General features: G+C 38.7%; 1 protein-coding gene across 6 annotated transcripts in view; it reads right to left on the bottom strand.

Moving 5' to 3' along the window:
- Positions 1–7,335: 7,335 nt before the first annotated feature.
- Dtg (Dpp target gene) overlaps positions 7,336–17,438 on the bottom strand; it is a 33,622-nt gene continuing 23,519 nt past the window's right edge. For all 6 annotated transcript variants that reach the window (XM_067762327.1, XM_067762329.1, XM_067762326.1 and 3 more), the window contains 2 exons: positions 16,112–17,011; positions 7,336–10,314 (listed from right to left, as the gene is read on the bottom strand). In XM_067762327.1, the coding sequence (XP_067618428.1) occupies positions 8,243–10,314; positions 16,112–17,011 (2,972 nt within the window). In that variant the 3' untranslated portion in view covers positions 7,336–8,242. The remainder of the gene's footprint in view (positions 10,315–16,111; positions 17,012–17,438) is intronic.

Raw genomic sequence — 17,438 nt, 5'->3', positions numbered from 1 at the left:
AGTTAAGCCCTCTTGTTTTGACTCAAATTATGGTTATCGATAACAGCATTACAAACAGGTCAACATACTTGGATCATATAGGACCACAATATTGTGGCAACCCACATCAGATCTGACACATATCCCAAGTGGTACGATACGTAAGTTCAAGCCAACTTGGAAAAGTTGGACTCTGCCTACAAGACAGGGCTCATACGAAAGCAATAAGCAGTGGCATCGATCGATACCGAGAGTCGAAGAAGAAAAAACGCGCTTTTTAAAAATGTTAGACAGATCTGAGTGCAAAGCTCTTGAGATGCCACATGGGAGAATAATGGACAATAAAGTGAATCCTACTTTAGTGCAGTGTAGCCTAAACTCCACGTCACCACTACACATTGCGAAATTGCAAAGAGCAAGGAGATCACGTATTACACCCAAGCTGACTGAGAAGTTTAGAATATTTCCCCTTGGTAGACTTGCTTGTCGTAAGAGGCATCAAAAATATACTTACTTAAAGATTCGGAGGTTATTTTCAAGCTAGTGCCAGAAGGTGCTAGAGCTAAGCACCTGCTAAGCGGCCATATACGTATACGATGAGCGAGAGTACAACGACAACTTCGTCAAAATCCACGACAAACTCATTTAGTTTGATTTCGATACTCCCACAGCAATTAAGTGTCGCACGCACTCTTAAAGCCCCGTCACACTGTATCACACTGGTAGTGGTGTCCACCGCTACTCAATACTCTCTAAGCTTGCGATAGATATTTTTTAGGTTGAAATGACAAAACTATAACTATAAACCACTTTCGCAATAATTCATATTTCTCATTTTTAAATGCCTTCTATCTCTGTGTTTAGGTCCAACATTTGTTCTGAGTATAGTGACTACGAAGTTGCCCGGCCGGTGCGTTCTGGCTCCTTCGGAAGCATTTGAAGGTGTGTTCTGCAGTGTAGACCTTTACCTTGCTAAAATTTCTGGTGCTTCATACAGTAACCTCTGTGTTTAGTTTCGCTGCCCATCTGACTTGTTGCGCCGATCTTGCACAGCTTAACGTTTCTTCTCTGTTCTTCCAGAGAAGGTTTAAAAGCCAACTTCTAGGAGTATTAGCCTTGTTATTTTTCCTGTCTGTTTGAAAAGTAAAAGTTCCCGAATGGCGCACAGTTCGAGAAGATGAAATATTCACCAATCTGTACTCAATATCGCTCATATCCTGAACCCATTAAGTTACATTGCTAAAGCTGGGCATGTTGCTAAGTTTCAACGAAAATTAGGGCATATTGTAAAAAGGGGTGTGACAACTTCCATACCAACTTACATTTTTATGCTCCCCACCAAATATTTAAACTTTATTTCAGGTTGACCCATTCGCAATTCAAGAAAATTTTATTTTCAGTGCGTAGATTGTAAATTTCATTCACCGCGCTCAAATACCTAAAGGATGCTTCGCTTTATTAAACAGTTTCGCCTGGCTAGTGAAAGCTGGCTTGAAGCTACACAACTTAAGCACCGTGTTATACAGAAGAGTAGTATTTATCTGAAAGTGTATTATTATTATTAGCCCTGGAAGCACTGCGACCTTCGTGTAAATTAATTGTGCATGACCTTTCAGCCTAATTTTGTATGTGAAGGCTTTTGATATATCTAAGTACCTCTTCAGGCTTTTAACTCTATATCACATAGGGATTAAGAGTTACACCACCTAGATGGGAAAGTCTCTGCATTACCAAGAGCGACGCATTCGCTGAGAATGTGATCCGGCGTTTCATCCTCCAACTCACAGAAACGACAAATTTGAGTATCGGACAGATTTAACTCACTTAGGAGATATCATAGACCACAGTGTCCCATATAGTACAAGTGAGAGTTCTTAGGTCCTCCCTGCTTAGATTAATGAGTTTGGCTGATACTTTCGTTGTTGGAAGTATAAACAGTTTGGCCCGTATTTGCCCTGGGCAGTCAATCCAGTGACGTCTAAATTGTTTTGTTTCCCAGTTACTTATGGTTTCCCTGCACCCTGCTTTGCTAGGTAATCTGCATGTTCATTACCTTCATGTCCCCGATGTCCAGGAACCCATCCTAACATAACCGTGCTTTTGGCTCGCAGCTCATTAAGGGTTTCAATGCAGTCATCCAATAGCTTAGATGTAACTGTGTAGGATTGCATGGCACGCAGGGCCGCCTGGTTGTCCGACATAATATAGATGCTCTTCGAAGATGAGCCTCTTCACAGACATTCTCTATCGCAGACTTCTATTGCATGGATTTCTGCCTGAAATATGGTGGGGTAGCATCCCATTGGTATCGATTTCTTGAAGTTCGGCCCACAGATGCCAACTCCCGTTCTTCCGTCATCGAATTTCGATGCATCCGTGAACCACACCTCTGAGTTAGGGTCATTATAAGGATTCCCTGTTTCCCAGTGAGCCCTGCCCACAATGGACTATTCAAAGTTCCGTGAGATTCTGAGGTTAGGGTACATTACGTCACGCAGTTGTAATGTGGGATTTCCTATGAATTTTCTTATTACTTTCATATGCCCTATCATGTTTCTTGGCTTCAACTCCGAAATATTTTGAAGTCTTAGTGCACCTAGTATTGCTCTTTCTCTATCAGAATAGGGAAGGGAGGTATTCCCACTAAAGCACTAAGTACATCAGCAGGGGCCATTCTCATCGCACCCGCTATGCCAATGCAAACTAGTCGGTGCAGTTTTCTTAGTTTTGTTGGTGCCGTTATTTGCGTTGCCACCAAACTAGGGAAGCATATACATAATATATATATATATATATTGACCTTACAACAGTATTAAATATCCAGTATACGATTTTTGGAGATATCCCCCCCGTGAGTACCTACAGTCGAGTACAGGCGAAGAAAGCTCTAGTTGCTTTGTTTAGGATAGCATCCAAATGAGCATTCCACGTGAGGGTTCTATTCAGTGTGATCTCTAGGTATTTTGCCTCCATTGAGAATGTTCGAACTAATGAAAACCTTGTGGAAGGTGACAGCAAGGAACACAAGGTGGACACGTTGGGACAACAGGTAAACCTATGAAAATTTGACATCAGTTGATATATCTAACATGAATCAGATATCGCTAAATATATATGGGTGATGCACTCTTTTGAGCACAGCCAGAATTTTTCATAAGCTTTAAACATCAGTTAAGAAAACAAGTAAGGAAGCAAAGTTCGGGTGTAACTGAACATTACATACTCAGCTGAGAGCTTTGGAGACAAAATGAGGAAAAATTACCATGTCGGAAAATGTACCTAGGGTAACCCTGGAATGTGTTTGTATGACATGGGTATCAAATGGAAGGTATTAAAGAGTATTTTTAAAGGGAGTGGGTCATAGTTCTATAGGTGGACGCCCTTTCGGGATATCGCCAAAAAGTTGAACCAGGGGTGACTCTAGAATGCGTTGATACGATATGGGTATCACATGAAAGCTGGTAATGAGTATTTTAAAAGGGAGCGATCTTTAGTTCTATAGGTGGACGCCTTTTCGAGATATCGCCATAAAGGTGGACCAGGGGTGACTCTAGAATTTGTTTGTACTATATGGGTATCAAATGAAAGGTGTTAATGAGTATTTTAAAAGGGAGTGGGTCATAGTTTTATAGCTGGACGCCTTTTCGAGATATTTCGCATAAAGGTGGACCAGGGGTGACTCGAGAATGTGTTTTTTCGATATGAGTATCAAATTAAAGGTATTAATGAGGGAGTGATGGTAGCTGTATATGTGAAGGCGTTTTTGAGATATCGACCAAAATGTGGACCAGGGTGAGCCAGAACATCATCTGTCGGGTACCGTTAATTTATTTATATATAATACTACGAACAGTATTCCTGCCAAGATTCCAAGGGATTTCGCCCAGCAGAACTTTTTCATTTTCTTCTACTAATTTCTATGGTACGTGTCACACCCATATTACAAAGCTTTTTCTAAAGTTATATTTTGCGTCAATAAACCAATCCAATTACCATGTCTCATCCCTTTTTCATATTTGGTATAGAATTATGGCATTTTTTAAATTTTTCGTAATTTTTGATATTGAAAAAGTGGGCGTGGTCATAATCGGATTTCGGCCATTTTTTATACCAAGATAAAGTGAGTTCAGATAAGTACGTGAACTAAGTTTAGTAAAGATATATCAAGTTTTCGTGTTAACGGCCGAGCGGAAGGACAGACGGTCGACTTTTTATAAAAACTTGGCGTGGCTTCAACCAATTTCGCCCATTTTCACAGAAAACAGTTATCGACAAACCCTACCAAATTTCACAAGGATTGGTAAATTTTTGTTCGACTTATGTCTTTAAAAATATTCTAGACAAATTAAATTAAAAAGGGCGGAGCCACGCCCATTTTGAAATTTTCTTTTATCTTTGTATTTTGTTGCACCATATCATTACTGGAGTTGAATGTTGACATAATTTACTCATATACTGTAAAGATATTCAATTTTTTGTTAAAATTTGACTTTAAAAAAAATTTTTTTTAAAGTGGCCGTGTTCGTAATCCGATTTTGCTAATTTTTATTTGTTAACATACAGTAATAGGAGTAAGGTTCATGTCAAATTTCATCATGATATCTTCAACGACTGCCAAATTACAGCATTCAAAACTTTTAATTGTCTTCTTTTAAAAGTGGGCGGTGCCACGCCAATTGTCCAAAATTTTACTAACTTTCTATTCTGCGTCATAAGGTCAACCGGCCTACCAAGTTTCATCGCTTTATCTGTCTTTGGTAATGAATTATCGCACATTTTCGGTTTTTTCGAAATTTTCGATATCGAAAAAGTGGGCGTGGTTATGGTCCGATGTCGTTCATTTTAAATGGCGATCTGATATCAGTGCCCAGGAACCTACATACCAAATTTCATGAAGATACCTCAAATTTTCTCAAGTTATCGTGTTAACGGACAGACGGACGGACGGACATGGCTCAATCAAATTTTTTTTCGATACTGATGATTTTCATATATAGAAGTCTATATTTATCTCGATTAGATTATGCCGTTACGGATTACCGTTATGCGAACAAAATTAATATACTCTGTGAGCTTTGCTCAGCTGAGTATAAATAGAGGACAGTTAAATAACCATTCATCATTTAATTTTTTTCTTCGTTTTTTATTTATATTTATTAATAAAACTTAAGTCTTACAAGCATTCCATTAACAGAAATAGTATAATTATATAATTATTATTGACTTTCAAATTATGAATAACGACTTAAAATTACTAAGTATGCTTGCAAGCATTAGTTTAAGGTCTACTTACATACTTTTAACTGTAAAAAAGTATGAAGAGGAATAAACTAAAAAAAAACTAACAAATCTTATTCACTCGTATACAAGTAAGATATAAAAACAAGGCTGAATGATATATGCAAATAAAACAATTCTGTTATTCACAAATGAAATGTATGGCCAACTGTCGTGATTTTAAACCTACCAGTGCATTAGTACACATGCGTTTATATAATTAGGATGGTTCCAAGAAGGATATTGAAGTTTTTGCAGTGTACCAATTTCATTCATATTATATAAGTAATTTAGTATTTCATTTAGAGATCCCTTTAAGAGAAACAGTTTTTAAAATAGGAAAATAAGGATTTGAAAATATTTTTTTTTTAATGATTTCTAAGTACATATTTTAATTACAACAAAAAATCTATAATTTATAAATATGTTAGGCCGTGACAACATTAAAACTTAATATTATGCTTTTGTACCATCCTAATATACATACAAATACATTATTATTTGTATGTGTAGATGTAGCACTTTATTATAAATATTTTTAAAATATAAAAATTACAGTCTGTGTTTGTGCTTTATATTAATTAATTTTACTACAAATTTTAAAGAACATGTTTGTTTTGTATAAATGCAATTCAATATGAGAACATTTGTTCTGTAAAAAAATATGAAACGCATGCAGCTAAAATTGGAGGGAAATATTCTTTTCAGAAATCGATACATTACAGAAGGATATGGAAAATTTTGTTTTGAATTGAAGTCTAAAGTATACATAAACATAAATCTATAAAAAAACATTTAAGCCTGCAGTTGACGACGCCCATCACTGCAATGTCCTCGAAGCGAAAGTCGACGCGTTTAAAGATATATGGGATAGGAGTTAGGTACTATTATGGCTAAGAACTTAACATCAAATAGGACAGCGAAACTTCTACAAGTTATTTGAGCTAAACTTGATGCGGTCGAGGTTAGTGGAATTCCTGATGTTGGTTCCGATTGCCTCAAAATATTTCAAGATTAACAAATATTTGTCGGTTCGGTTCCAGGGAATAGCAATAATTCGCGCAACTGTCACGCGGACATCTTAGCCACATAGATTGGTTGATTTCTTGCTAAGCTGCAATTTCGATTCAATTTCTCGTGAAACATTTTGCACCTGTCTCAAACTCTGACAATATATAACTGTTCAAACTTTGAAACCTTATGTGTGCTAGAGCTGGGCATTCGCATAGTGCGTTACTTTTTTTCTTTCTTCCTAAACGCAATTCCTGGTTTTCTCTGATCGTGCCGGCCAGGCGACCTTGAACTTTTAAGCAGGTCCTCTATGCTCTTAGTATCTTAAGCCGATCATGTTTATTTGGTTGACCTGCAGATGTCCGAGGAGTACAGTGGCACATCACTATCTCTTGGAATCTACTATTTATATTCATTTTACCTTATGTGAGTGAATTATGCATTTAGACCACCTTTGATGTGTTCACTAAAGGCTCTACCTTTGTTCTGATTTCTCGTTGCATTCAGCAGCAACCCATAGGAGCATTATGTTTGAAAAGTTAGCTGCGTCATAAAGCAATCACTTAAAATCGCTGACGACATTTATCTATGTGTTGGGGGAGCTACCTCGCACAGTTTCACCGCATCCTTGTACGGGAGTCTGCATATCCTCTCTATATAAAAAAACCTCCGCTTGCACGATCCCGGTTGCGTCCGGAAGATAGTCGGAAAGCGACAGCTAAGCTTTCTCAGGGAAGATATTAGCTCAGTACCCGGAAGTGTAGAGCTAGATAGCCTCCTTCATCTGCCCCTCTTGTCAAAACCTAGTGAGGGCATGTGGTTAACTGATGTCGGAGACCATACTGGCTCCTGTTCCAGCAGTCAGACTAACGCAGTCTTAACGCTGAATAAGGAGTTTCACATATGTAAAGATCCAGAGGTGAAAGGTTAAGAATGCACTTTCAGTGCATCAGTTGGACATAGCCTTAGTGCTTCTACTAATCCTCCCAAGGCTGTTCGCTGTAGTCTATTCATATTTTTAATGATTTATTCTTTAACCGTGGCTATCCACCATAATATTGCCCCATTAGTTAGTAAAGGTCTGATGACGGCCTTAAATCTTCACATACTAAGTTCGGGTTTTAGACCGCAGTTTCTACTGGTTATTTTTTTACACGAGTAGTATGCCTTTTTCGTCATATGTTCGATATAAATTTTCCCGCTAACTTTACTTTCTTTCTCGACGCCCAGATAGTGAACTCTCCTGTAGAGTGAGAGGCCAGCATATGATGGGCTGTAGTGAACTTGGCTGGCACCTGTAATCTGCTTTTGTACAGGTTTTCATCGAATAAGGCGATTAGGATTTTGACGGGCACTTTCCAACGCGAATGCAAGGCACGTAACACGCGCTTTGCCGTCATGTTGTCCAAGTCAGCTTCTCCTGTGGGGTAGCTACCACTCAACCTGACGTTACCTATATTCAACTACGCTTTCTTATGAATGGGAAATTCCCGATTAAAGGAATTTTGCAATTAATTCAACAATCACGAAAAACGTCGTAAGTGCCAGTTCCTGCAAGCAAGAGATATAAAAAAAAACTACAAAAAAACTGTGGTCTATTCCAAAACAAATGTTTCTTTTTTATTTCCTGTTATATTTTGATTCGCTATTACCCTTCATATGACGAAATTATGGAAAGTCCTACTCCCACCAATCAGAATGAAGTGTATTGTGTGCACTACTTGTGGATAACCTCTTAAAATTTCTTCCTCAATGTTCCGGGTAAATTGATTTTCGATATTTAGATAGAGCCGATTATTTGATATTTTAAAACCATTATAATCGATGATTGATGAAAGACTTTGTATTCATATTTTCTTACAGTGTATGATCACACTTGCATTTATACCCAATGATTTCATCATCATTTTAAATTTATTTATTTACAAAATATTAACCACCTAAAAAATTAACCTACAAACTTTTATACTTAACCCTACAAACACTCCTCCAACTCTTCGCTCGACACTACAATCGTTGATTTTGGCAACTCGATATCCAGCAATTTGGTGCACGCACCAACTTCTATTTCATCCTCTTCATCGAGATTATCTTTACCACAACGTTGCTCCTGCATCTCAATATCCAACGTGCCACGTTGATGTTGGAACGAGATGACAAATGCAACAACTGAGGCTAACAAAAATATAAAAGCAATACTCGCACACAAAACAATTATCAAACCAGAACCACTGAAGAGTGACGCAGAAGTTGACGCCTCACTAATGCCCACAGAAGTAGGCAAGGGCTTACCAATACGCCCGCCACTACTCTCTGCGGCCAAATGATCATTAAACATCTGGCCAGAATTTTGTGGTGCAAATGTTTCAAATAGTGTTGCGGCCATTGTGTCGTCCATTTGTGTCAAAAACATTGAGTGATGAGTCTGTGTATTAATGGAGCGTGAACCTTTCGTTGAAGCAGTGAGATCACTTTGGCCACCGCTGACGCCCACTAAAATTGGTACTATATCGGGATCATCAGTATTATCTTCGTATACTTCAAATTCTTTGAGTGTTGTTGTTTGCGAATCGGAATTACTTGCACGAGCTTGCGTAGTACCGATGCCTGGTATTTGAGTTGTGTGCGACAGTGAAATGGTTTCCTCTGTGGTTGAGAAATCTTCTCTCTCTTCTTGGGGTATTGTGTCTGCTGTTGTCTCTTGATCACTGACACTTTGAATACGGTCGGTATTCGTAGATTCGTTTATATGACTATCATACTTATCGTGTGCCTCTGGATCGTGCTGGTATTCATTGTGTACAGCTTGCTCATCTAGCTCAAACTTTGCATCTAACTCGTTTCTTGTTGGATCAGTGGTATCAAAAATTGTATGTTCCTCTAGATCGTTTTGTTCGTCGTTCTTTATAGAAATATCGTTAACGTTATTGGTCAGCTCGTTATTGCTGTCGACAACTTTCTGAATATCGCTTCCGGAAACATGTGACTCAGTAGTTTCTGTCGTTGTTTCTTCATTTGCAGCATCATCATTTTGTGCAGTGTTAACGTTTTTATAGTTTTCGCTCTCGCCATCTGCTATGATTGTTACAGTCGTCTCGTTGATATCGCTTTCTTCTTCTAAAGCGTTTTTCTTTTCTAGGCCAACATTGGTAGTGGTTGCATCATCATCCAATTCCACGCCTTGTTTTTTGATTACAATATGTACGGTTTTCACAATTTCTGGTTCCAAAGTTGTATCAACATCCTCGATTAACAATGGCTCGCTTACATTCAAATTTAAAAGATGTTCCAATTGTTCATTTGCTACAGCAGGCACGGACTCAGTAGCTGTGAGATTTTCATCCAAAACAATAGACAACGAGTCCTCGTCTCCTTCTGCCGACTTTTCTTCTGTGCCAGTGAGCTGAACTGACATGTCTTCTTGGCCAACATCAGGTTTCTGTTCATTTTCATTTTTTTCCTGTGTTGAGTTCAAGTTTTCCTCTAAAACGATTGATAGTTCATTGTCTTGAGTTTGCTTTGCCAACAATTCATTGTCATCAGTCGCGCCAACGCTGCCTGAGTCCACTAACTCCTTTTCCTCCTTTTGCTCAGCTTCAGCGTTCACAATCACATGTTCCTCTTGATCTATGTTATTAACTGGCTCATTAATCTCTCTTTGAGTACTAGCTGCTAAGTCGTTCTCTGTGATTTCGTTAGCTTCGTGTGAGTATATCGTAGCATCAGAAACGTCGCTAGAAGAAGTCGGCGCAGGGTTATCACCTTCGTTAATCAACTCGTTGGGGTTCTTTTCTTTTTCTTCTTCAATATTTTGCATGTTCTCATTTTCGGCGAAATTGGATACACCATTCTTACTTTCGTTTAGAACTTCTAAGTTTTCGCTTGATTCTTCATTAAGATTTCTAGCATTTCTTTGATTATTTACCGTTGAAGGTCGCTCTTCGATTTTTGTTGGAAAATATATTGAGAGATCTTTAGCTGTAGTTGTAGCGCTCTCTGTTTTCGATGACTGTTGATGTGAAACGGTTTCTGGTTCATTGGATGACTCTGTAATATTAAAGAAAACAAAGCTTGATTAGTTGAAGAACTAAGCAGCTTGCGAGTGAATATACGTAAATCAAAGTCTATTTGACGAAGTGGGGACGATAATCTTAACAAGCATGAAGATGGATAGCATACAAGTAATTTCGCATGTGGCAAACTTATAAGTGTTTATATCGGGGAATTTACCTAGTCAATACGATGGAAATGAGCTAGAAGCCCCTTTTGAATAAAATGTTGTGGGGAATTTAGCTAAAATCAAGAGCCACAATAGAAATGGATGGTGGCGGAAGGGTGCCCAAATGGCGGACGGAGCGATATACGAGCGCACCACGGACCGGCCAGTTCAACCTAATCTAACCAAGCTAAATCAAAAAATAGATTTATTGAGGACTTGTCAGACCAGTTTTAACTTCCCTGAATTTTAATGGAGGCTCTAACTAAGATCAGGTTTGAAACTCTACCTAATCCAGAAGCTTTGTTACTAGATATTTTGGTACTCCGACGGCACAAATTCAAATCATAGGTTTTAACAGCCTTTATCAATCTATAGCCTAACAGAGTATTTTTCTTCCTTTCAAGATTTGACGGCCTTTCATAGCGGATTAGTAGCCCTGGTCGCCACTCGCTTAATAACTTCGACGAACGTTTTAAACGTGTTCTACTCCTCCTTATCTTGAATTACCGACCTTTACGTAAAGTTATTTCCGAAAAGAACCCTGATATGAAAAGAAAACAGAGGGCTTTCTACTCATTATATTAAAACTCTAAAAAATAAATTTTACGGATACTAGCATCACTAAGCCGATACTAAGCAGCCACTCGTATGTACGTAAACAAATCAATCATCATGTGCACACATACATACAAGGCAGCAGAGAGATACTCACAAACGCATGTCATCATCAGCCGAAGTAGTACTCACATATACACACCCATATGGCTACAAACTACAAATATGCATGTATGCATATGGCAGGTAACCAAACATTAAGTTCACGAAATTAATAGACCTTAGGAGAAATTGGTGAACGAGGAAACCGAGAGTATAAAAGTAGCGCAAGCTGAGACATGAATAAGCAGTTTGATTTAAACACGCAATTAGTTGTGAAGTACTCTCAAAGTAGTCCAACAAAGACCATTTTGCATTATTGAATATTTGAATTATTTATTCAATAATTTAGCGATTCGTACGTTAACAGAAGGTTTGGAATAAGCGAAATTTCTCTAAATTCATTACAATATATAAGGTCCGCACTAGGTATGAAGATTTTCTGTTTTTTTTTCGGAATCTGATAGTTCAATCCCAGGATCTCGAGATGGCTCCAAAATTTTGTCTGTATAGATTCCTTATGCGTTTAAAAAAAATAGCAACACACACGAATTTGCCAAGCTCAGTTAATTGTATAAACGATTTCTCAGAAGCAAAAAAAGATTTTCTAAAAGCTTGTTTTCGAAGAGTAGGAGGGGTTTGGTTAGGTTGAACTGGCCGGTCCATGAGGACCTCACATAGACTGAATAAGTCCGTAGTGTTACCAGAAGTTTGTTTTAACGACAAAACTGAAAAACCCTATCAAAAACCAGGACCTATGTTATAAAAAAACTCCGCCCTCTTGGCAAATACTAGAAGCATCCTAGGATTTAAGCCACTTGCTGTTTCTAGATCTGACAGCTGTATCACTCCTAATAGATGGAGTCTTAGCCTGGCAACGGCACAGAACGTGCTCGATCGTTTCCTCCTCCAGCCCGCACTTCCTACATCTGCTATCACTGACCAAGCCTAATTTAAAGGCATGTGACGCCAGAATGCAGTGTCCAGTCAGAATACCCGTCATGAGTCTACAGACCTATCTTTTTAATGATAGAAGCAACTTTGTTAGCCTAATGTTGTAAGACCTGCACATAATCTTCGACACTTCACAGCCCCGCGCTTGAACCCACGCTTTTCCTGCTTGGTCGATAATGTGCACCTCTCGCCTTCGCTTAATTTCGCCCAGTCTAATTGGGACGTCTGCGGAGCAAGCTTCAAAGGATGCACCCTTTTTAGCTAATTCATCCGCTTTTTCATTCCCATAGGCCCTGGGACCCAATACAGATGTATGCTTCTCCCTATGCCGATTCTCTCCAGGGACTGCTTACACTCTAACACGCATTTAGATGCTGTGCTATGCGAGATTATTGCCTTAATTGCTGCTTGACTGTCAATATAAAAGTTAACACGATTGCAGCTTGGGCTATTTTCTTCCAGGGTTTCTACTGCTTTGGTTACGGCTACTATTTCCGCTTGGAAAACGCTACAGTAATCCAGCAGCCTGTAGGATCTGTTTATTTCCGGATCAGCACAGTATACCGCAGACCCTACTCCTTCCACTACTTTGGAACCATCTGTATACACATGTATCGCCTCTTCCGCCATTTGAGCACCCTTGCGCCAACCGTCCACCTCTATTGTGGCCTTAAGATCGCCCTCGAAGCAGAGATAGGGAATCAGGTAGTCTGTTCGTCTTGTGATTGATGACGCTATACTACTATGGCCGTATGGTCGGCGCTCAAGCTGCCCCGAGGCACCGATCCTGGTTGCAGTTATTAACGCTATGTTCTTTGCTACCAGGTCTACAGGTGGAATGTGCAGAATGACATACAGTGCAGCTGTCGGGGTTATTTTCAGGGCTCCCGTAATGCTAAGCATTGATAGTCTGCATACCCCCTCTAATTTTTTGAGGTAGGTTGCTTTTTGTGTGGCTTTCCACCAAACAAGAACTCCATAGTATAGGATAGGGCTTACAATCGCTGTAAAACCCCAATAAGAAAGAGAGGGCGATAAGCCCCACGTGCACCCGAGCATTGTTTTACATGCACAAAGTGCCGTTGAAGCCTTCTTCGCCCTCTCCTCCACGTTAAGCTTCCATGACAGCTTACTGTCTAGGATGATTCCTAGATACTTTGTGCAAGGTTTCTCCTGTAGGGTCACGTCTCCTAACTCAGGCCTGAGGAGGGGTACTTTCAGAAGAATTAATGATCTTAAAAAAGAATAAGTAAGGAAGGTTAAGTTCGGGTGTAACCGAACATTACATACTCAGTTGAGGCTATGGTGACAAGATAAGGGAAAATAACCATGTAGGAAAATGAACCGAGGGTAACCCTGGAATGTAGTTGTATGATATGTGTATCAAATTAAAGGTATTAATGAGTCTTTTAAAAGGGAGTGGTTGTAGTTGTATATGTGAAGGCGTTTTCGAGTTATTGACCAAAATGTGGAACAGGGTGAACCAGAACATCATCTGTCGGGTACCGCTAATTTATTTATATATGTAATACCACGAGCAGTATTCCTGTCAAGATTCCAAGGGTTTTTTATTTCGCCCTGCAGAACTTTTTCATTCTTCTACTTAATATGGTAGGTGTCACACCCATTTTACAAAGTTTTTTTCTAAAGTTATATTTTGCGTCAATAAACCAATCCAATTACCATGTTTCATCCCTTTTTTCGTATTTTGTATAGAATTATGTCATTTTTTTCATTTTTCGTAATTTTCGATATCGAAAAAGTGGGCGTGGTCATAGTCGGATTTCGGCCATTTTTTATACAAATACAAAGTGAGCTCAGATAAGTACGTGAACTGAGTTTAGTAAAGACATATCGATTTTTGCTCAAGTTATCGTGTTAACGGCCGAGCGGAAGGACAGACAGTCGACTGTGTATAAAAACTGGGCGTGGCTTCAACCGATTTCGCCCTTTTTCACAGAAATAAGTTATCGTCCCAGAAGCTAAGCCCCTGCCAAATTTCACAAGGATTGGTAAATTTTTGTTCGACTTATGCCATTAAAAGTATCCTAAACAAATTAAGTGAAAAAGGGCGGAGCCACGCCCATTTTGAAATTTTCTTTTATTTTTTTTTTGTTGCACCATGTCATTAGTGGAGTTGAAGCTGACATAATTTACTTATATACTGTAAAGATATTAAATTTTTTGTTAAAATTTGACCTTAAAGACATGTTTTTTTTTTTAAAGTGGGCGTGGTCGTTCTCCGATTTTGCAAATTTTTGTTAGGCATACATATAGTAATAGGAGTAACGTTCCTGCCAAATTTCATCATGATATCTTCAACGACTGCCAAATTACAGCTTGCAAAACTTTTAAATTACCCCTTTTAAAAGTGGGCGGTGCCACGCCCATTGTCCAAAATTTTACTAATTTTCTATTCTGCATCATAAGTTCAACTCACCTACCAAGTTTCATCGCTTTATCCGCCTTTGGTAATGAATTATCACACTTTTTCGATTTTTCGAAATTTTCGATATCGAAAAAGTGGGCGTGGTTATACTCCGATATCGTTCATTTTAAATAGCGATCTGAGATGAGTGCTCAGGAACCTACGTACCAAATTTCATCAAGATACCTCAAAATTTACTCAAGGTTTCGTGTTAACGGACGGACGGGCGGACGGACGGACGGACATGGCTCAATCGAATTTTTTTTCGATCCTGATGATTTTAAAATATGGAAGTCTATATCTATCTCGATTCCTTTATACCTGTACAACCAACCGTTATCCAATCAAACTTAATATACTCTGTGAGCTCTGCTCAATTGAGTATAAAAATCCTACAAAAGGCATGATAGCAAATGTATCTAATTATAAAGTGTTTTTTGCACCACGTCGAAATCTTCGGGAAAGTCTTGTTTCTGGTTACAAAGATTATTTGGATTCTCGTCGGCCTGCGATATGACAGAACAAGACGGCAGTTTATGGCATAGATGAACGAATTTGCAAAATCTGACTTCAGACTAAGGTTCTGTGCAATAGAAACCCTTACAAGCCAATAAGAAAAATCTTTCTCCTGTTTTTTTTTATGTTATCCCCCAGTGCAATGCTTGCTCTAAAAGTGACCGGGATCCATTGTACAAATATCGAAGGAAAATCTCTCAAAATTTAAAGAATTAAATTATGTTTTATATATATTTTAGCCTTCAAGTATTACAAGCATGTTTTCTGTTGATCTTTCTATTATTGACAGCAGATATCTATCAATGCCTTCCTATCTTGATGGTCTTTGACCATCCACCTGTAATAGATAGTTTCCCAGCTGAAGCAGGTTCAAAAAATTCTACACACCTAATTATCCACTTATACGGATCTCCAACCCTTAACACCCTCATACACCTCAATAAGAATTCTTATTTAGAATTAGGTTTGAGATTCTGGAATTTGTTAGTCCATCGTCAATTCAGATACCTAGATTTGATGCTACCCGATTCATTCAAGGTTTTGGGTGATCCTAAACTCTCGCTCCTAGGAGGAAGAATGTCTATAGATTCATAACATCTCTACAACAAAGCTCTAGCGATGGGCCCAATCGTAGGGGTGAAGCCCTAAACCGCCACTATCGACATAATAACGACCGATTTGCAGTACGCAACATCAAGTTTTTTCTTAAAATATAGCGAGACCTACTGATAATGCTGACTCCGCTGCTAAAGCAAATGAATTTTCGCTGAGATGGTTTTGATCACGGTCGATAGTATAGTTTTAAATATGCTGCGCTGCTTTGGAGTGGGACAAAATCCACAAAATACATTGACGCCGGATTTGGAGGGTCATCGGCGAAGGATAGATGAGGAATCTTAAACTCATGGAACAAGGCGGTTGGATCGGGATGGCGTAGAACATGAAATCGTTCCCGAGATGATTGGGCTTGTACCTTGTTATCAACATCGATAATGACATCCTTTTTGTCATTACCTTGTTATTTCAAATTTTTGTGAGCTGATACTAATTATTATTAACAATACACAACTTACCTACTGTTAATACATCAACCGCCTCGCTGATATTAGCTTTCACACTGCTTTGTTGTTGCGCGCTTTGTATGGCCAAAATTTCATCACTCAGTTTTTGTCGCTCTTCAGGATCTGTGACCTCTTGCAGTTGTTCAATAACCGCAGCTCCGATATCATGCTCGAATTCAATTTCATTTTTAACTGAATTACGTATGGTCTCTTCGAGATTACCATCAAGCAAAGTATCCGTATAATCGAATTTTGGTTTAGTAAAATCTGGTTCGATTCTAATTTCAGTAGCAATATTTTCGGCAGCAACAACATGATGATTGTTGATTTCATTATCAACATCTTGTGGTGTATTTGACGTTAGTGCATTATGCAGATTAGACTTGACTGTAGTTTTAGTTTTTGTATCATTCAAAATCGACACTTCCGCATTGTTGTGTATATTTTCATTCAGGGTGGGTTTCACGGCGGTTTGGGCATCGGCTAAGAGTGGTGTCTTTTGTGTGGTAAGATCAACTTTCTCAACTATAATTGAAGGTGTAGTGTTGTTGAAAGTGGTGACTTTAACGTCAGCTAGAATTGGTGTACTTGCAGTGGTTAAGTCACTTTGTCCACCAGCATCGGATAATGATGTGCTATTTTCTTTAAGGGTGGGTTTGACGGCGGTTGGAGCATCGGCTAAGAGTGGTGTCTTTTGTGTGGTAAGATCAACTTTCTCAACTATAGTTGAAGGTGTAGTGTTGTTAAAAGTGGTGACTTTAGCGTCAGCTAGAATTGGTGTGCTTGCTGTGGTTAATTCACTTTGTTCACCAGCATTGGATAATGATGTGCTATTGATGACCGTGGGGATATTCAATGTGGTGATTGTCTCAGCTACAGATCGCCTCAAAATGGCAGCATTGATCATTGGCACTGTAATGTAAAATATAAGAGGGAAAATATTCTGTTAATTGCATATAGATTTTCAACGCTGTTAAATGTCTGTTAACATCAGTCAAACAAGTAGTCAGCAAACATTGTTCATTGCCTAGAATTTCGTAGGGTTAGTTTTTGAATAGTTCATTGACAAGAACGTGTTCTGCCGGCAATTTGCAATGCATACTTCAATTAACATGGCTAGACGTCGTACACATCAACGGGTACATAAACACAAACACGATCAGAGAATACCTCTCCGATTAATAAATCCCTTAAAAAGGCCAAAACTTCTAAATCAATAGGCCCAGACGGAATAGCTATGCCGATGCTAAGACACTGAGCATAAGGACATCAGCTACCTGACGCATGTTTTCTACTTGTCGTGTTTGCCTTTTCCATTGCAGAATAATAAAGAATCAAA

This window comes from Eurosta solidaginis, chromosome 1 (assembly GCF_040869045.1).
Source record: "Eurosta solidaginis isolate ZX-2024a chromosome 1, ASM4086904v1, whole genome shotgun sequence".
Classification (NCBI taxonomy): domain Eukaryota; kingdom Metazoa; phylum Arthropoda; class Insecta; order Diptera; family Tephritidae; genus Eurosta; species Eurosta solidaginis.
The sequence above is the reverse complement of the archived record's forward strand: the minus strand, read 5'-3'. Positions and strand labels throughout refer to the sequence as shown.